The 19570-nt window shown below is 60.3% G+C and overlaps 1 protein-coding gene across 4 annotated transcripts in view; it reads right to left on the bottom strand.

The window, feature by feature from the left end:
- Window positions 1-19570, bottom strand: part of BAIAP2 (BAR/IMD domain containing adaptor protein 2) — a gene marked incomplete at its 3' end in the record, with an annotated part of 42516 nt that overhangs the window by 6637 nt on the left and 16309 nt on the right. For 2 of the 4 annotated variants that reach the window (XM_084298586.1, XM_084298585.1), the window contains exons 4-12: window positions 16063-16124; window positions 15641-15712; window positions 15269-15406; window positions 6064-6216; window positions 3747-3974; window positions 3001-3202; window positions 2162-2363; window positions 1970-2038; window positions 1495-1657 (exon numbers count right to left, since the gene is read on the bottom strand). In XM_084298586.1, coding sequence (XP_084154712.1) covers window positions 1495-1657; window positions 1970-2038; window positions 2162-2363; window positions 3001-3202; window positions 3747-3974; window positions 6064-6216; window positions 15269-15406; window positions 15641-15712; window positions 16063-16124 — 1289 coding nt within the window. Of the gene's footprint in view, window positions 1-1490; window positions 1658-1969; window positions 2039-2161; window positions 2364-3000; window positions 3203-3746; window positions 3975-6063; window positions 6217-15268; window positions 15407-15640; window positions 15713-16062; window positions 16125-19570 lie in introns of those variants that run through there. The other 2 variants (XM_084298587.1, XM_084298588.1) reach the window with 2 other exon arrangements.

Genomic DNA, 19570 nt, shown 5'->3' with positions numbered 1-19570 from the left:
CTGTGCCCCTTCAGCTGCCACCAGAGGGTCACGGGAACAGCCCAAAGTGCATCGGTGCCCGGGGATGCTTGGGCCAAGACCAATGCGTTTTGAGATGAAAAGGAGATGGAGATGGCTTCAATGGGATTTAGACAGTGGGGTGAAGTCACACCACTCTTTGGAGCGGGACAAGGGAAAGCAGCAGCTGAGCTTCCCAGCTCACTCTGCCCTGCCCCACCTTGGCTCAGAGCTCCAGTGACTTTCGAGATGTGAGACACTTGGAAAGGGAGCAAAACTCTGAGAAACACCAAGGAAATGCTCTGTGGAAGAAGGTGTTTGTGCTGTATTAACTCCCACCAGAAATCGCACAGGGTTTTGGAGCGTTTTCCCCTTCAGCTGGCGCTCAGTCTGGGACGTGTGGGAACGGGGCTGGGAGGTGATCCCATGAGGATGCTGTGCTCCAGATGAGGACATGCCCCGGGGTCTGGCTGTGAGCAGCTCTGCTCCCCGTGGCAAACGGGATCCTGCCAGGAAGGACCCGGAGCTGCTGCTCGCTGCTGCCCACGTTCCCACTGCCCTGGGAATGCTCCTGAAACCCCAAATCCATCAGCAAACCCCTGCCTGGCTTCCCCTGGCATGGAGTGGGGCTGTGTTTGTCCCATCCCTGCAGAGACAGCCGGGTTATGCTGCCCTCCTCACCACACACCATCCCTAACTCCTTATCCAGGTGCCCTGTGCTGGGTTTGGACACTGCTGGCGGGGGAAGCCCCAGCCAGGTCTGCCCCAACCCCGTGCCCCAGGTCCCCGTGGGACTGTCACCAATGTCCAGTGGCACTCGTGTCCCTGGAGCCACCAACTGAGCCAGCACGGCCAGGAGAAAACGCTTCCAGCTCCCTGTGAGCAGCTCGTTTCTGGTGGGAGGCTCCCACGGAGTTGGCAAGCGTTGGCCATTGGGGGCTCGCGGTGCCGTTTTGTGCCATCGCCCCTCGTGTCCTGCCCCGTTCTGTGCAGGCGAGCCAAACTGGCCCATCCTCTGCCCCCAGCTCCTCTCCTGCCACTTCCCCATCCCCTTCTCTTCCAGGGGAGAGGCTCAGAAGGGGCTGGGCACGAGGGGGCCAGGCGCAAGCTGCCCGCCAGCCCCAATGGCAACCTTGCGCACGTGCGGACTTACAGCTGTCGACCTAGCGTAAGGCTTGTAGTGGGCGGAGGGTGGTTGGCAGAGGCCACTGGAATAGTCTTTAATTGCACAACCATAGGGCATAAGGTAGTCCTACAAACAACGAACACAGGCCTGTTGGAGAGGAGCCCCCATTCACCGGCACACGCTCTGCACCACGCGAACACCAAGCGCGCGCGCGCTTCAACGCCTTTCCTTCTGCTTTAAAAACACGGCTAGGAACGAAAAGCTGCAGGCTCCAGCAGAGATCAAGGCTCTGGGGCTCGCTCAAGCGCCTCCCATTTTTAAAAAATCCCCCCCCCATCACTGGCAAAGCCCTGCAGGCAGTCAGGGCTCACCTGGGAGAAGGCGGGCACGGCCACGCTGTACGGCCTCTGCTTGAAGGTGTTGACGTTCTGCGACGGGAAGGCTTGCGAGGACATGCCGTAGTCGGGCGGCGGGATGGCGATGTCGTCTTTGTCGAGCAGGTTGCCCGTGCTGCTGCTCTTCCCCTGCTGCAGGCTGAAGGGGGGCAGAGCGGGGCCATCAGCAGCAGCACAGCCCGCGGGGGACGTGTCACCGAGCCACCTTGGCCAGCAAGCCCTCGGTGGCACCGAGCAGCGCCGCGGATGAGGGCGAAATGCACGGAGCCCTTCATGGGGATCCCTTCCCTCCCTGCTCCCCTTTGCTCCCCCATGCCTCCTGTGTGGGGCAAAGCAGAATATCCCTGTTCCGAGGCAGCACCCTGCTCTGATGAGGGCTGGGAGAAGCGGAGGGTCCCCGTCCCGCAAAGCCCCTGCAGCCCTGCCCGGTGCTGGCACGCGGTGCCCCTACCTCGTGTGCACCCGCTCGCTGCCATCGTTGTCGAGGACACGCGTGTAGGAGAAAGGAAACCAGCCCCTCCTGAAAGAAAAAGGCAGGGGATGAAGCCAACCTGACGCTTTTGGATGGAGGTGTCAGAAAAGGCTGAGCCCTCCTGGAGCCAGCCCCAGGGGCAGGGGGGTTTGGGGCGGCTGCGGCACTCACAGTTTGGTTTTCTCGCTCTCCCCGTAGTGCCACCCATCCCTGGCCTCCGGCACCAGCAGCGTGATGAGGTCGCCCTCCTTGAAGCTCAGGAGGGTGCTGTTATCTCCGGCAGCGTGAGAGAAAATGGCCTGCACCCTCGTCCTGCCGTTCCTCTCGAGCCCTGCGGCCATGGAGCTGGAGCGCGGCAGCGTCTTGTTTTCGGCTGGCAGGAGACAAGGACCAACAAGGGCCGAGTCCTTCACCCGTCACCGTGCCCGGGCACAGCCAGGTCTCTGGCTCCTTTACCCTACCACCGGTACCAACAACTCTTCTGGTGGCTGATTTGCACCCCTGACACCTCCCTGTGCAGAGGCTGCTCCCCAGGATGTACGCACATCGCCCACCCCTCTCCAGCATCCCCCACATCCCTTCTGCCTGCCTCCACCCGTGGCACCGAAACTATCCCACAGGGTTTTGGGCTCTCACCACATGGGGCAGTGCGCCCCCAGTCCCTCGGGACCTCACAGGTCCATGGATCCAGGCAGGATCCACCCACTGTTCTTGGCATCATCCAACAGCCCCATAAAGGAGCAGCCTCCCTGTACGAGCGTTCCCTACCCAACCCTTCCCTGCCCGCTCTCCTTCCCATTTTCTCAAGGTTTTCCTCCTGGAAATCCCACCCGGGGGCCGAGACACCGCTCTCCAGCACGCTGTGCCAGAGCCTGGCTCTGCTCAGCTCCAGGCACCACAACACTGGCACCCTGCTCGTCACCACCCTGCCACTAATGAAGGGACCCCACTGCTAACGAAGGGACCCCACCACCCATCAGGGTGACCCCCCGGGGCTGGGGGAGCCTCACCTGAGGCGTAGCTGTTTTTCGGCTGCACGTTTTTGCGAACTGGAAGCGTGTTCGAGTAAGAGTCGCTCAGCTGCTTCTGAGGCTGGGGAGGAGATAAAGATTTGGGCTGTGCTGGCTTCACCTCAGCCCAGTGGCCGTAATCGTCACTGTCTGTGCCCGAGGCTCCGTTCACCACCGGCATGGCCTCCTGCGCCGACATGCGCTAGGGAGAAAGGAGAGGAGGGGGGGGAAGACGGGAGATGCCTTCATCAGCAGGGCACCCCCAGCAGCTCCCCGGGCAGGGACGCGGTGCCAGGGAACGCGGCTGATGGCAAACCAGAGCCCGAGCCCCCTGGGTTCGGTTCCCTACTTGATATAAACTGCTCTGGGGAAGGGAGCGGGGGCACCTCTACGGCACTGCACCCCTCCGAGCCGCCTCACACCCCATAAATCCCTCCCGAGCCCTACTGCTCAGCTCACACCCCGACGTCGGGCAGGTGACCCCCTTCCGAAGGGTGTTTCCACCACGCGAGGCTCACCCCAAGCACCTTTCCCCCAAGGGTGCCTCAGCACGGCCCCACAGCTCCGCTCCCAGCCCGTGGGCTCCCCGCAGCCCCCCGACAGCCCCAGGCAGGATGGAGGCGCCCAGCCCCATGCACCCATCCATCCAAAAGCAACTTGCTGAGGACCACGGTGCTGCTGGCCTGGGCTCATCCCTCCGGCTTTGCTCGGAAGGGCAGGGCAACCTCCACCTCCCGGATACTTACTCCGACAAAAGGTGCCAGCTCCGGGGGGACAGGGAGAGGTTTGGCACCGGGGATGGGGTCAGAGATGATGAGGTTGGACTTGGATGTAGACAGAGGGCTGGGCATGATGGTGCCATTGCTGCTGGCAGCCATCTGCTGCATCAGCTGGATGGCGCGGTCCGGGATCTTGTTGGGATCGGAGCAGGACTGCTGCCACAGGGGGAGCTTCTGCGTCAGCATCTCCTTCCCCTGCCAGGGAGAGAGCGAGGTGAGAGGGTGCAGGGAGCCACGGCAGGGAAGGATCTGATGAGAGAGCGGCCACATTTGGGCAGCACGACTGATGCGCTCCTCCACGCAGGGCACAAACGAGGTGAAACACAGGGATTTGCTGCTTCCGGGCTCCAAAAATTTAAGAAATCACTCCGATCACAAAAAAATATAGAGGGAAGGGGGAGGTAACTCCATCCCCAGTTGATGGAGATCCCCAGTGTGCAGCAGCCTCAAGAACAGACGAGCTGCAGGGAGCGGGGCTGTGCAAGAAGCCAGTGGTCATGCAAGGCACCTCTGTGCCCATAGCCCCGTTCCCCACCAGTAAAACCCTGACCTAATAAAGCTGCGGGTCGGGAGGCCCAGGGACACTCACGTCACAAGCCATAGGGCAGATGGTCAAGGTGGCAGATGCCCGTGACACCTTTCCTGCACATGGAAGTGGGAAGATCACACCCGTGCTGTGTGCTGGCACCCAGACCCCAGAGATGAGCTTTTTGCTTGGGGCTGCTCGGCCCCTACAGCCCCTGGTGCTGCTGCAGGGCCCGGGGCAGCTCAGCACCCTGCTTCCAGCCAGGCAGAGGCAGTGCTGGCCTCATCCTTACCCAGATAACACAACCGTGGCTCAGGACAGCGCATCCCAGCTTGTGATTCCCCAGGAGCATAACCACGCCGCGGTCACTCCCCAGCCAAACGCACAGCACAGCCCCCGTGCATACACACCCGCAGCAGAGCTGAGCTGCAGGGGGGGGGGGGATGTTACACCTCCACACGGCTTTGTGGCTGCTCTCACAGACAGGATCAATCCTGACACATCACAACAGGCTCCCGAAGCCAGCGCAGAATCCCCAAGTTTCCCTGCCATCCACCACGGACCTCGCTGCTCGGTCACCTGCGGCAGCACCCGGGCAGGGTGGCAGCACCCAGGCAGGGTGGCAGCACCCAGGCAGGGTGGCAGCGCGGTGTTTCCAGCTCTCAAAGCCCATGTGTGGGATCTGCTGCCCACGCTGCACCCATGCAGCCCCCCCTGTGTACAACCACCCTCCCTGCCCTGCTGGAGGGAGCGTTGGGCTTGGCTACGCTGCGGCCACGCTGGTGCCGGTGCCACCGCATCTGCCAGCCCCCACCCGCTCCAGGGGGCAATTTCTCCCTCCTCCTGCACCTCTCGCTTGCAGTCAGCATATGCTGGGGATTGATTCAGCCCCTACCGCAGCCGGGGACAGTGCTGACTAAGCCCAACTCTTCCCATTGCTCCCCTGCGCCAGGCGTGGAGGCGACAGATGGGTGCTGCGAGTGCCGGGGGGCGGCAGCGGGGAGCGAGCAGGAGGGGAGCACGAGGCTGCCGGGAGCCACGCGCTCACAGCCCTCGGATGGGCTCAGCTCCAGCCCGGTGTCACAGCACCCCGGGGAACGGGGACCCAGCCCCGTGCAGGGGATGTGGGTGGGTGATTGGGGCAGCGCTTTCGGCTCCGTTCCCTCCTCCTCTGCTATGGGCAGGGGGGTGATGAGGGTGGGAGGGAGCCCTCCCCGCTGCCCCACAGGCACTAATTCTGCTCGGACTTGGAGCAGGAACGCTGCTGCTTGGTGTTTCTTCTGCTTCTGCAATCCTGGAGCTGATGCACGAGCAACTGGGTGAGCCCCCACCAGGGTGAAGCCCTCAAACTTCAGTGACCGAGTGCTCGATGGGCACAACGTGCGCAGGATGGGGAGCGTGGGGGGGCTGAATCTGGGTGACCTCCCCGAGGTCAGGCCATGGCTGGTGCTGCCCAGGAGAAGGCAGAGAGCAGCAGGACACCCTGCTGGGCTCTAGCCCTGGTCCCATCTACCCCACGCAGCCTGAAGCTGCCTCAAAACACAGAGCAGCACCCCTGGGACACACGCACCCATCGGAGCGAGGGCAGCTCTGTGCAAGTGAGGAGGGACGGGGGCACTGCTGGTGCATCCCCCTCCTTGGGCCCACTGCTCCCCCAGCCCCAGGGCACCCGTGGCTCTCAGGGCACGGCCCTGCTCCTGTGCTAGGGGCTGGTGACGGGGGCTGTTTGGGGAGCACGGCGGGGCCCCGCTGACTCACCTTGGCGTGGTAGGTGATGGCGCTCTTCGCCACCGCGCACTGCTTCTCCACCAGGAAGCAGAACCGTCTCCTCTCCTCCGTCAGAGCCGTCTTATACCCGTCCGAGACGTAGTTTTCCAGCTCCCCTTGCTTGTTGCTGATGGCTTCGATGTACTAGAGGGGGCAGAGAAGCACAGAGGGGGCTGGGGTTACCCCTTCGCCCTGCGAGCGCCCACAGCCCCGTTAGCAGGGGACCGAGACCCGCAGCATCCCGAGGGATGGGGTGAGTGGTGGGGCCAGCCCTGGGGGGTGCCCGTGGGAGGCCCCCAGCACAGGACACACACACACGTGTGCCTGCACGTCCCCCCCAGCCCGCCCTTACTCATCAGAGCCCCCCACGCAGAGGCGCTGACTCAGCACGGGGGCCGGGAGCGCGCGGGCGGGCGGGACGAGCTGTACCCGTGCAGCCGCCCTCTCACCAAACGGGTGCCTGAGCCCCAGCGGGGGCTGGCGAGGCTGCCCCCAGGCTTCCCCCCCAATCCCAAGCTAGCAGAAGGTTCCCGCAGCCCCCACCCATCTCCTGCACCCCCCCTGGGACAGCCTGGGTAAGCAAAGCACACGAAGCCAGGGCAGCGCTGCAGGTTGGTGCAGCACGGCGCACGGCATCACCCCCGGCACACGGGACCAGCACGGGGCTCCCTGCCTGCTGAGCACCGTTCCTCGATGCTGGTGCACCCCCGGGGGCCAGGCAGACGCCAGAGCACCGCCAGCAGCAGGCTGAGATGCTGCAGACGTGGCAGAAGGAGGCTCCTCTGCTGGCACGGCTCCTGCTCTACCTACGTGACTTCTGCCAGCTCGGCTGCGCCCGCACAGGCTGTGCCAGCAGGAACAGGGCACGTTCGTGTAGGTTTTTGTAGGGAGCAGGAAAGCAGCACGTGGGGCAGAGCCACGCAGCGCAAGCACGGCACAAGGGAGGGCTTCAGAGCAGCGGGGTGCCCTCCGTGGTCACATCCATCAGCACACCAGAGGACACGAAACGCCCCCATGTCCCTCAACCAGCCTCTTCCTCCCCACTCCCTGCCCTTGGTTTGTCTCAGCAAGGAGCTGCCGCCCTTGAAGTGGCCCAGAAGCAACCACCGAGCATCCCTGAGGGGCACCGTGCTCACCACGAGCTGTGCCCTGCCCTGCACGGAGCAGGCAGGACACCAGCACGGGGACACGTCGCTGCCACCACCTCCTCCTCCCAGCAGGGTGACACCACGGGACAGCCACGAGCAGCCCCGTGCAGCTCCAGCACCGCTAAACCTGCTGCAGGAAGTCTGAGCTTCCCTGGGAAGGGAATTAAACTGGAAATTCAGGGCCCAAAGCAGCTTTTCTCCTTTCTTCATGTTTAACAGTTATTTTTAGCAAGCTACGGTATTTATTAGCAGGCACAAAATGGAACAAACCTCAACAAAGCCGTGAGATTAAGTCACATCCCGGACTTCAAAGGGGGTTTGCGGCAGAGCTGGAGCCCCAGCGCCCCACACGCACAGCACCCTCCCTGGAGAGCAAACCCCCAACCTAAACCGAGCCGGTTTAATTCCCTAAATGGGCCATCAAGGAAGGTGAGGAGCTCAGGACGGGCGCACAGCACCTTGCCATGCCAGGCGGGCAGAACTTCCCAGCAACGGTAAACTTTCAAGTTCTAATTGTGACTGAACCGTGCACGGCGGCCTTATTTACATCCCTGATTTCAATCTTGTTTCGCAAGTATACTTTTAATTATTTAGCTAAAGAAAGGCTCGCCTTAATGGCTGCAGCCAGTTAGAACATGTTGATTTGCAAGCAGAGAGCTTGTGCTCTAAATTTAGGATTCTCACTGCTTTATATACTTTATGGAAATAAGCACGATGTGCCGTTGATTTATGCAGAGCCCTGGTTTTTTACACTTTATTACATTACAAAATGGCGAACGCCACTTCTTATTCACCAGCTAGCTTTCATTTTGGAGTTGTTCAAATGGAAATGGGCTTTCAGACAATGCACTGAAACACAATTTCAATAAAAACCTCACTAACTGTGCCAGACACACGGGAAAAAGTAAGGTGCAGAGCACAGCGCGTGCTCTCCATACCATACGTCAAGGAGAGCTCTATCTCTCGTTAGGGTTACCTGCTGCCACGTGCAGGAGTGACAGCTCTGCCTCCCAGCCTGGTTCCTGGGGTGTCCTTTGGGGCACCCCACGTCCCATGTCCCATCCATGCGTTTTGCAGCTGGAGGTGCACGCCTGGGCTCCTGCAGCGCAGCGGCACCACCACCACTTCCCAACAGGAGCCTGCCAGCATGCGCCTTTCCAGTTTGGAGTTTGTTTCAGAGCTTGATTTAGGCTGCCAGATTAAATTCAGATGCTAAGCATCACCTAAATAAAAATCCCAGCTTAAAGGGGAGAAGCCCCACCTGTGGCCGGGCCACCTGAGATGGTGCCAGCCCGGTCAGTGCTCATGGTGCCGGGAGCCAGCGCACGCACCGGCAGCTCCAGAAAGCTTTTCTGGGTTTCTAGGTTGGAGAGGCCTCAAATAACCCCCCCTTCCCCCGCTCCTGAGCACATCCACCTCGCCTTCAGCAGCTCTGCTGACCCAGTTAGCGAGGTGGCAGGAGCCAGCTCCTGGGGCTCACCCAGATGCCCAGGACAGCGAGGGGGGCGCAGGGCACGGGTCCAGCCAGCAGCACCACAAAGGGGCCGTGCACGGGAGCTGCTCCCAGTTACCCCCACATGTCAGGCAGTTTGGAACAAGGAAACACAAAAGGAGAGCAGATGCTGCAAAAGGACACAGCCGCTGCCATCGCTGCTGCAGGAAAGCCAGGGCGCACCGAGGTCCCGCTGCTCGGACTAACAGCATCCTCGCAGGGGGCTCACACCTGACAGCTGGAGGTGTGAAGGTGAAAGGGCTGCTAACAGATGTCAGGACCTGGGTTCTCTTCAAGCACACGCTGCAATCAGCGCTGGTAGTGCAGGCGAAGCAGCAGCATTTACTGAATTTCGCTCGAGTCTCTAATAACACGGCTGTGATGAAGAAAATTAGCTCCAACCATTCTATCCGAGGCAAGAACATGAAGATCAGTTATGAATATAAGCCAAGGGCAATGCTAATCACCTCAGCACTGTGAAAATCACCATTACAGATCTTTTATCAGCGCTGCCAACGTCTGTGAAATGGGCTGAGCGAAGGAACTGCTGCGAGGCCAAGGGGGACCAAACCAGGCGGGAGCCAGGCTCTGCTTAGGGCACGGCAACAAACCCAGGGACCACAAAATCAAAGCACTACGGGCACGTTTCGGGGCAGTGAGTGGCCCTGAGCCGAATGCAGAGCAGGGAGGGGACCGTGTCCTCATGGTATCCCAGACAAGAGCCTGATTTTGGGGACGAGAAGAGAGCAGAGCAGCAGTGCAGGGCAGCAGGGAGAAAAGGCTGAGGGAAGAGGAGAAGGGAGAGGAGCCTGCAAGCTGTGCTGGCCTGATAGGGGCAGGCTGGAACATCCAGAAGAAGTAAACACGAGAAATGGGGATTTATTTAAGGAACCACAAGGGAGAATAATTAGAAAGTAATGAGATAAAATAGGAAAGGAGCTAGGCTGATTAACAGAGGAAGAGCTTCTAAGCTGCCACAGCCTCAAGGAGGAGCAGCTCAAGCCCCAGCACAGCCCAGGGTCAAAGTTGAGAAGAGCTCTGGGGGTGCTCAGCCCCCTCGGCTCCTGGGGAGGGAAATGGGTGCCCTTGTCTCCAGAATTTGGTTCCTGCACGTGAGTTAAGCTCCTTGGCCTGGGTTTATGCAGAGCTGGGTAAAACCTGCCTCCAGCCGTGCCCCGCAGTGCAGGATGTGTGCCAGCCCCTCTGCAGGCTGCAACACCTCAGGCAGGGGTCGGCCTCGCATTGCACGCTGTGCTCAAAGCTGCTGCCTCGAAACAAGGTAGGAAAAAGCACTCAAGGGTACGTGGCATCAGGGTACACGGCATCACCGAAACAGCTCAAACCCCCTCCTCTCTGGGGGAGCTCACTGTTCCCATCCCAGACTGAGCCCCACGCTGGCTCCCCGCTGGGGAGCTGCTGTAAAACAGCTGCTCCCGTGCCCCGATGAGCCCGCAGACCTCTTCCAAAGAGAGAGAAAATGTTTTTTCCCTATGAGAAGCAGCTCGCTGGGCGAGCAGATGCCCAGAGAGCCACGGCATCAGCGGTTATCCGAGGTGAAACACGAGGCCAAGAAATGGCCCGCTGCCCATCCACCGGCCTCGCGTCCCTCTCCCCGAGGCACGCTGTCCTCCCCCGTTACTCTTCCTATCTCACATCTGTTCTGCGGGGCAGCAGCCTCATCCTTCTACTATTCCTGTACAGCTCCGCACACGTGGTGTTACATAAAACGTTCAGGGAATGAGCTGTGAGAGCCTCAGCGGGCTGTGCAGAGCTTCGCCAGCCACCACGAACATCCCCGCAGCCTGGGGACACCGCAGGGCAACCCCTGGTGTGTGGGATCTGTGGCCAAAATGCATGTCGGGCATGGCCCCAAAAGCTGCACATCGGGCTAGGAGATCAGCCTTCCAGAAGCAGCATGAGGCTTCTCAGCCAGAGAGGAGAAAAAAAAAAAAAAAAAAAAAAAAAAAAAAAAAAAAAGAGGTTTAACTTTATTTATATAGAAATCCACTCGGTTGAGGGGAGTTGTAGCAATTGCTTTAGGATGTGTAGGACCAGATCTTGAAGCCTCGGGGTTCCAGGGGTGCTGACAGCAGCCAGGGCAGTGCAGAGAGCCAGCCCCAGCCCTGGGAGGGACGGAGGCTTTCATCCCCTGGTGCTGCCTCCACCACAGAGCCTGGAAAAGGCACCGCAGGGCACGGTCCTTATGGCACCACGGCCACAGGGTTGGCAACTCCCAGAGCACGGTGCTGAGACCACACCAGCACCCCGAGCCTCCCGAGATGCTGAGTGCTGACAGCCACACGGCACAAAGGGATGACCCACCACCACAAAAGCTCCCAGCTAATTAGAGCAAATGACAAAGTAAATGACAAAATGCTGCAAGGGACGGGCTCTCCCACCAGGTCCTGAGCTGCGGGAGGTGAAGCTGCTGGGCTGTATGGAGTGCATGTGGGTAACCACTGCGTTGGGACTCAGCCTCGCCGGGCTGAAAGCTAGCAAAAAGCTGGAGCCGGTTATCTGGAGCCAGAGCTTTTACATAATTCTTCCCTATTTGACTTTTACATAAGCCCTCGTAACCTGGTTTGCACAAACTCCTCGTCAGTTAGTGCTTCTTGACCTATGGCTAAAATTACTTCTCCTGGTGGGAATATCAGAACGAGGTTCCAATTACACGAGTTTATAAAAACCTCTGGGCTATTTGGCACAGGGGCGTTTAACGCTTACAGCATCCCTGCAGGAGCAGAGGGGGACGGCAGGAGGGACGCAGGCAGGAGCCGAGCTCGGCCACGTGCCCGGCAGCTCTGTGCCCCCCCGTGTTACCCCAACACTGGGCTCTGTGCCCTCCTCTCCCCCCAAAAAAAATAAATCCAATTGCTCCACCGGCCTCACCAAGCAATCCAATTGCTCGCAGCACTACCAGGGGGTGAAGAACTGCTCGGGCCAGCGCAGCTCCCTTGGTGGCGTGCTGATTCAATCAAGGCCCTAAACCCAGCGTGACCTCGATTTCGTGCCTCAGCCGTAACCAGCCTGTAATGAAGTTAGAGCAGTTTGGGCTCCTTGATGACTGTTTAATCTTAATATGTGTTTTTGTTCTTCTTTTATAAGGGACACGAAGCGAATGGAATTGGTTTATTCTCCCGGATTTGAACACAGGTCAAGAAAATCTCAGCAACTACATAATTAGGGCAAGAGATCTGAGGCAGCGGCTGCCTCACTGCGGTCCAAGCTTTCATTCCTCGTGTACAACAGCAGCTCTGGACTGATTCACGAGAAATAAACCCCTGGCTTTCCTGCCACATTCAGCAGTAACAGCCCGTAACCGCAGCGTCTGCTGACCGTGACAGGCTGAAGCTTGGGAGGCTGCAAAAATCCCTACAGCAGCCTAACTGCGCTTGGGGCTGCTTTTAAGCCACAGGAGTGGTCTTCCTTGAAAACCACGAGGGGTTTCGGTTTGGAACTATCTTAGTGCTGTGAAGCCCCTTCTCATCGATTAAGCTCCACCAGGCAGTGCCTGCAGGACACGGGCACAATGTGGGACCTGGGGCCAAGCCCCATGCCCTCTCCACGCACCGCATTCACTGCAGCCCCGCAGGAGCCCTCGGTGCCTGCCCTGAGCAATCCCCAGCTCTGTCCCCCAGATAATAAGCAACGTGCAGCACTTGCTGAACATCAGCACCTTTTCCTGCCTTATAAAGGGAGAAATCTGCTGTGAAGAGAGAGAGGAGACAATCCAAGGCTTTTATTTTTTTTTAAGCAGCTCAGCACAGGCTGCAGCACCCGGGCCAGGCTGGTGCCCTGGCACCACTTCTCTGCCCCCTGCTCCCAAAAGCCCTGACCTCGCAGCAGGAGCTGGATGCTGGAGCTGCCACGTGGGGCTGGCCCCACCACGTCCCTCGCAGCGGGCACAAGCCGTGGTCACTCAGCAAGCAGCAGCGAGGCGGAGGGGAGCAGTTCTGCTTCCCGCAGCAGGAAGCGCAGAGACGATGACGGAGCAGCAGCCTCCCGGCTGCTGGGTGCTACGGTACCTTCAGTGGATGAGTCTTCAAAGGAAGAGCAAGATTTTATTGCTTTATTGAATGGGATGACTTCTGCAGCTACCAGGACGTTTCTGCCAGCCGCACCTCTCCCACTCCAGGCCAAAGCAATGCTCGTAGAGCTCCAGCTGGCTCTGCCCAGCTCCCCAGGCGCCAGCTCAAAGCTGACTCCAGCACCCCACGAGCCCAGGAGGTGCCTCCAGCAGCCTCCGAGGAGGCTCCTCCTGGCTGAGTTTCAGCAGTGGCCACGGGGATGGTTCCGTGCCAGGCGAACAAAGCCGCACACAGCTCCCTGCTGCAGAGATGCCGGAGAAGTTTTCACGCAGCACGACCCCATGCTGCGACACGAGCAGCTCCCCCAGCACCGGAGCTGCTGCAAGCGCCTGGCCCCAGCTCCTCCTGCTTTCCCTGCCCCAGCACATGGCATTTTCCAAGCCCCTGCCCAGCCTGCACATCGCTCCCTGGATCACCAGCACGGCCGAGCCCCTGCACGGGCAGGAGCCAACAGAGCTGGCACCTGCCAAAACCTGGGAACAGGCTCAATGCTGCCCCAAACGCTTTCCTCCTTCCTCCTCTTCTGCTTGAAGCGAGCAACAGCAGCATCCCAGCCAGCACACTGAGGGAGAACCACCCTCTTGACTGAATTCTGCAAATTAACTTATTTTGATCTGCGTGCTGAGGGGGGGGGCGGTGGAAGCAGTCGAGCAGTTTCATGGCTCTTTAAGCTAAAGCTCTTCATAAGGCTTTTTTTTTTTTTTTTTTTTGCAGAGATAAGCGCTTCCTAAATACTTACTGCTGAAAGATTAAGAGAATGAAAGCCTGATCCTGTTTTATTTTGCCTGAAGAAGCGGTGCTGGCACAACGACAGCCCTGCTGCTGCCGAGCCACGGCAGGAGCAAACCATCACCATCACCCCTCGGCCGTACACAGCCGATGGTCGGGGCAGGTTCTCTCCTACATGGGGGGATCCCTGCAGAAACACGGTGGCCCTGGGGACTCAGGTGGCCCCGGCAGCACTTCTGCTCATCCCTGCCAGCAGCTCCCTCGGGTGAGGGGGTCACAAACCGGGTGCTGATGCTCTGAGCATCCCCCTGCTGGGAGCCACCTCGCTGCTTAACGGGTGCGATCTCCCTCCGTGGAGATCTGGAGCAACAGCTTGCAGAGCCGCCGCCACCCCGAAGTGGTTTGAGCTGCTCAGCTTTCAAGAAAGTGCCAGCCTTCGCCGCAGCACGCAGGACACCTAAGTCACACTGCAGCAACACCTTCTGAGGATGCTCAAATTAACCGTGCCTCACACAAGCGGCTTCGGTACAGTCAGAGGAGCTGGGAGGCTGCAAATTAGCAGGAGCTCGATTCAGAGCACTCCAGCTCAGCACAGGAGCTGTGCTCAGAGCCTGGATGAGTGGTGAAATGTTTTTTCCCCCCCCCCTTCGGCGATTATCCTGATTCACGCTACCAGGAGAGTGACTGATTTCCCAAATTTTCGTACAATTAGCAATGTCACTTCCCCAGCTCCCTGCTGATTACTTAAATGCCACCCTGTGCACAGCCCCAGCCAGCGAGGTGCCATCGGCGTTTAGATCACTTTTGGCAGAGATGGATCACTTTGGTCGTGTTATCAGCCCACTGCACCTGAAGCATCAGGTTCTGGTCCCAACACGCCACCTTCTCCCTTCAGAAGTTAACCTTTCAGAGTTAACCTTTCCCTTTTACCTACGAGGTACGAGTCGGGCTGCAGTCACTGAATGCCTCTAACCCCAGCAGCAGCAGCAGCACTGAGCCAGGCAGGTTTGCAAACGGATGCATTCATCTCTCATTAAAATCTGCTCTGTTTGGACACGATCCAGGTGCGACTCAGACCACAGGTCAGGCTTCAGGAGACCTGAACTCATCCCGCACGTGCCTCAGCAACCCTGCACCTCAGCCCCCCACCACGACCCAGGCAGGGGCTGCACATGGGATGCTCCCCGACAAGACCTCGGTCCCGACCCGATCCCTGCCAGGAGCTGCATTGGGGGCCACCAGGGACCTGGTGCAGCCCAGCCCAAGCTCCCGCAGCAGGCGCAGGGCGCACGCAGCCCACGCCGCAGTCACGCTGCCGTGATTCACTCGCCAGCCTCCTCCAGCACGCGCTCGCCACCCGGGCGGGCTGGGGGAAGGGACTCCCCGTCAGAAGGCACGGAAAATATTTAAGCAAAACACCATCCAGAGGAAGATGGATCTGGCACAACAAACTAATGATCTTTTTGGGTTCATTCATTAAGCAGAGGGGGGGGATAAAAGAGCCGGCTACGGCGGACTCGGTGGGGTTAGTCACCAGCGCACCGCCCTGCACGGTACCTGCTGGGGGCTGAGCTCCAGCACAGCCCGGGCTGCCTCCCCTACCAGCCCCTCTGCTCTAAAACCTCCTGCATGATCCACCACGGGCACCAACACCTCCCTGCCTGCTCCTCCTGTCGTTATCCAAACGCTGGCACCCGGCGCGGAGCAGCCCCAGGCTGCACGGGGGCAGCAGCTCCTACCTGCAGCTCCTTGTCCGAGTACTTCTGGGGGTTTTTGCTTCCTTGGCTCTTCTTGCGGAGCTTCTTCAGCTCTGCCTGGCACTTGTCGAGCGAGTCGCCCTTGCTCCTTTGCTCTGTCTGGTATTTCTTCAGCGCAGCCTGGGGGCGAGAGGAGAAGGCTCTGAGCTGCTGGAGTGCTGCTGCCAGGGGCAGGTGCACAGCCACCAGGAGACAGGGAAAGAACAAGCGGGGCTGTGGCAGCCTAACACCGGGGGAAAAAACAGCAGTTTGTGTGGGTGACACGTCTGGTGGCCTGGGGACCCCTCCGAGCATGGCACAGCCGTGCCCTGTGCAGGGCAGAGAGGAGCAGGAGCAAACCATCGGGTCACTTACACTCAGGTAGCGCGAGTCCAGCTCCACCTTCTGCTCCAGCTGCGTCAGGAGCTCGTTGTGGAAGGACTTGAGCTGCAGAAAAAAAAGCAGAGGGGCTGTTTGCGTGGGCTGCCGAGCCCAGAAGTAGCTGAACGCTCCCCAAAACCCCTGCAATGCGAACCGAGGGGGCCCAGGGAGGTGCACAAAGAGGGGGCTGGGGCTGGAGGGGATGCTGCTGGCAGAGGGATGGACAAAGGGACCCGGCAGGACACCGCTCAGCCACAACGCCAGCAGCTTGGCTTTGATACGAGCAAACTCTGTGCATGAGCAGATCCACGTGGGGCTGGCTGAGATCAGATCTGGGGGCTCGGAGGAGCTGGGAGGGGGTTGCTGAGCCCAGGCTGAGGAGCAGCCCCCGTGCTGCAGCACCGATGCGTGCTCACCATCTCCTCCAGCTGGTTCTGGATCTGCCGGTGGACTTCTGCCATCTGGAAGAGCACGTCTCCTGGAAAGACAAGACGTGGGAGGGGGGCTCGAGGGGCTGAGCTGAGGGACACCCCCGGTCTGGGGGCACCCCACTGGTGGGAAGGGGTCTGCAGCCAGACTGTGGGGCTCCAGGAGCGCACAGGGTACCCCCGGTGCCCACCTCCCAGCCAAAGCAGAGACATTTCAGACTCTTGGACAAACATTTATCTCCTGTAGCACTGGGGAAACGGAAGGAGGACGTGCAGCAGCCTGGCCCTAATACACAATCACACCCCAGGCACGGCTCTGGCAGATGGAGATGGGAGAACACCAACCTCCCCGTCCCCACCGGGGTCACCATCCAGTCCTGTTATGAGCCCAGCTCACTGCAGCCACTGCAGGCAGATCTACACCCTGGGGCATTTTTGCCTTAACACCCCCTGACCCATCCAGCCCCAATGGCCAAGCCACAGCACCCAGGGCTGCGAGCCCAGCCCCGGGTCCCTGCCCTGCCACCACCATCCCCAGGCTGGGAACGGAGCTGCAGGAGGAAGGGCTGTCCTGGCAGAGGGACCCCAGCTCGGCTTTCACTCTTCCTTGAATTTTTCTTTTCGAATGCAAGACCATCAAGCTGTGCTCCCGCCTTGCTTTTCCCGGACAGGAAGGGCCACATCCTGCCTCAGCAAAACCCCGCGGCGGCTGGAGCCAGACGGCGGCCCCACGGAGCGTCTTTAGGAGAGGAGCCAGGGCTACTGCTCGGCTGAAAGCAGCGGCTCCAGCTCAGCTTTTAGGGAGAGCCAAGCGCCGTCAGCTGTCTGTGAAAGCCAAGCTTGGAAGCCCAAACCCCCAGCACAGCGTCTGGAGCTTCACAGGCAGTGATTTGAGAGTTTAAAGCCACGATTTGCCAGAGCTGCGCCCACCTCGGCCCCATGGTGCTGCCACCCAAAAGTGGCTAGGAGCGAGGAGCACCCAGAGCTCTCCCACCAGCAGCGTGAAACTCTAGGGCACAAAAGCAACTGGTTTGTACTGGGCCAGTCCCAGCCTGCCACTGGGTCACCCCGTCCCCAGCAGCGAGCCCCACGTGCTCGGGCACACGGGCAGCTCTCCAGCAGTGTCAACAGCGCTGGGTAACTGGGGACAGCCTGGTCCAGCGTCCCTTCGCTCCTGGGGGCTGAAGCAATTCGGACTTTGCACCCACACAGCGCGTCTCAAAACTCTCTGCAAACATTAAAATCTGAGCCCGTTGCGTCCTGGGCGGGCACCAGCCCCCCTCCGCTGCGGGTGCTGCGCTTTGAAAAGTGGAAAATTTGTCTCTGAGGGCTGAAGGTGCTCAGCCAGGCACAGGGAAGGAAGCGGAGCCGCCGTCCCCTGCCCGGCCCCGCGGGGAGCAGCGATGCACAGAGCAAGGTGACACCAGCACGCTGCGCTCCCACGCCGCGGAGCCGAGCCCCGAGATGCTCGGCGCAGCAGCGGGCAGGCAGTTAACTTTTACGGCCTCTTTGGAAGGTGCTGAACAAAGCAAAGCAGCCCACGGCGCTGAGGCGGAGCTGGCAGGGCTCTGGCAATTACGCACATCTGCGCTGAATAGCTCCACGCATGAATGGGAAGGCCTGGGCAAAAGGTCACCACTACAGAGACCTCCAGGAAATTGCTCTCCGGTTGGGCTGCGGCCGCTCAATCATGGGAAGTGCACAAATTCCCACTGCAAGGGGAGCAAGAAGAATGACGTAAGGAGGGGGCTGGGTCGAGGTTCCTTTTCCAAGAGGGTATCAGCACATCGGTGGCCTTATTTCCAAAGCTTGCACCATCCCCTCTCCTTTTCCCTTCCCATCTGACCAAAGCGGAGCCCCAGCTGACCACGTTGGGCAGCAGAAAGGGCCAGGCGAGGGCTGGCGGAGAGCTCTGGCCACTGGTGCAGTGCAAGGAACAATCCCAGAGCAGGGCCTGGGGTGATCAGAAATACCCCATGTGCCACCAGACCCAGCAGCGGGGTGCAGCAGCACCAGCACCGTGCGGCTCTGCCCCCCGCGCTCCCCTGCCTGGGGAAAAGCAGCCGGCTCCCGGCAGCAGGGGAGGTGGCTGGGACGCCTCCCAGGACACAGATAACCATCTCTGCTGATACTTTCTCTCCTCCACCATCCCCTTTGGCTGTTATCGCAGTGAGAGTGCGGGGAGTTCCAGCCCAGGCTGAAACCCACCCCACATCAAACCGGGCAGGGGCAGAGCTGTTCCCAGTTGCACCAGCACAGTGTGCCCCACTTCGAGCTGCCCCAGGTCCACCCTGGTGTGTTCCCAAGCACTGTGGTCAGTGCTGCTGTTTTCCCAGCTCAGGCATCAGGAAGCCTCGAGGGCTGCGGGGAGGTGGGGAAGGAGCACACACGGTGCTGAGCATGACACCGAGGGCAGCAGCCAGCACCTCACTGGTACGTCCCCACGGGGAACAGGCAGTGGCACGGATCCAGCCCCCAGCTCACAGCCCTGCTCCCATCCCAGTTTGCTGGAGGTGCAGCGGGACCTGCCCAGTGCCTGCAGCAGCTCCAGGCGAGCTCCCTGCGCCCAGGCTCCGGTGCAGGAAGGCTGCTGGATGCCTGCCCGGCGTCGAGTCAGAAGGGCTTCCTCTGAGGTTCCTCCCCAGGAGGAGCCAGGGCAGCCAGTCCCGAAGAAACCCAGCCCCAGGTTTCCCATGGCAGGCTCCGTAGCCGGGAGCCCACGCAGGGCAGCGGGATTGAAGCTATCTTTGGTGCTGTGCAAAGTCACACGCAGCACCTCCACCACCCTGCTGCCTTCGCACCACGAGGTGCCTTCACCGCTGCAGGAAGGGTACGGCCCTTGCGAGGCACAAACAGACACCTCGCCCTGACACCGCTTGGACTAACACGGCTTGGCAGCAGGGAAGAAGTTAAACTGTGACTAAGAGACACCACCGCGGCTGGGAAGCCTGAATATTTCAAGCCCTGGCTCAGAATAGGATCTGCAGCACTGCACCAGCGGCGCACGGTGCTAGGCGCTCGCGGCGGGGCCGGCAGCACCCGGGGGCTCCACATGGCACACCCCAGCACGGGGCCGTGCCGGGAGCTCCCTCCCACGCCACGAGCTGCCAGCACCATGCACAAGGGCTGTCTGCAGCTTAAACACCGTAATTACAGCCGTGCAGCAGGCCACAGACAGGGAAATGGTGTGGGACACGCTGCGAATTGCACAGAGCGCGAGCACCGGGTGAGCTCTGGTGCCAAAACACACATCCTACGGGTCAAGAAACCCAAAGTAAGTGCTTCACCCGAGGTCACACGCAAAGTCCCAGCAGGGTGGCAGGAGGGCAGTGGCAAGGGCTTTGTCCGTGCCAGGCTGGGCACAGCTCCCTGCAGGGACAGCCACGGCGGCGGCAGCGCACGCACACGGGCGAGAAGGCTGAGGAGGCAAAGGGAGCTGCTATTTACGTCTGTCTGACTCACAGTATCATTCTCGGAGAACTATAGGGGCTATTGT

This window comes from Netta rufina (assembly GCF_964035555.1).
Source record: "Netta rufina genome assembly, chromosome: 19".
NCBI classification, from domain to species: domain Eukaryota; kingdom Metazoa; phylum Chordata; class Aves; order Anseriformes; family Anatidae; genus Netta; species Netta rufina.
This window is presented reverse-complemented; position numbering and strand designations above follow the sequence as displayed.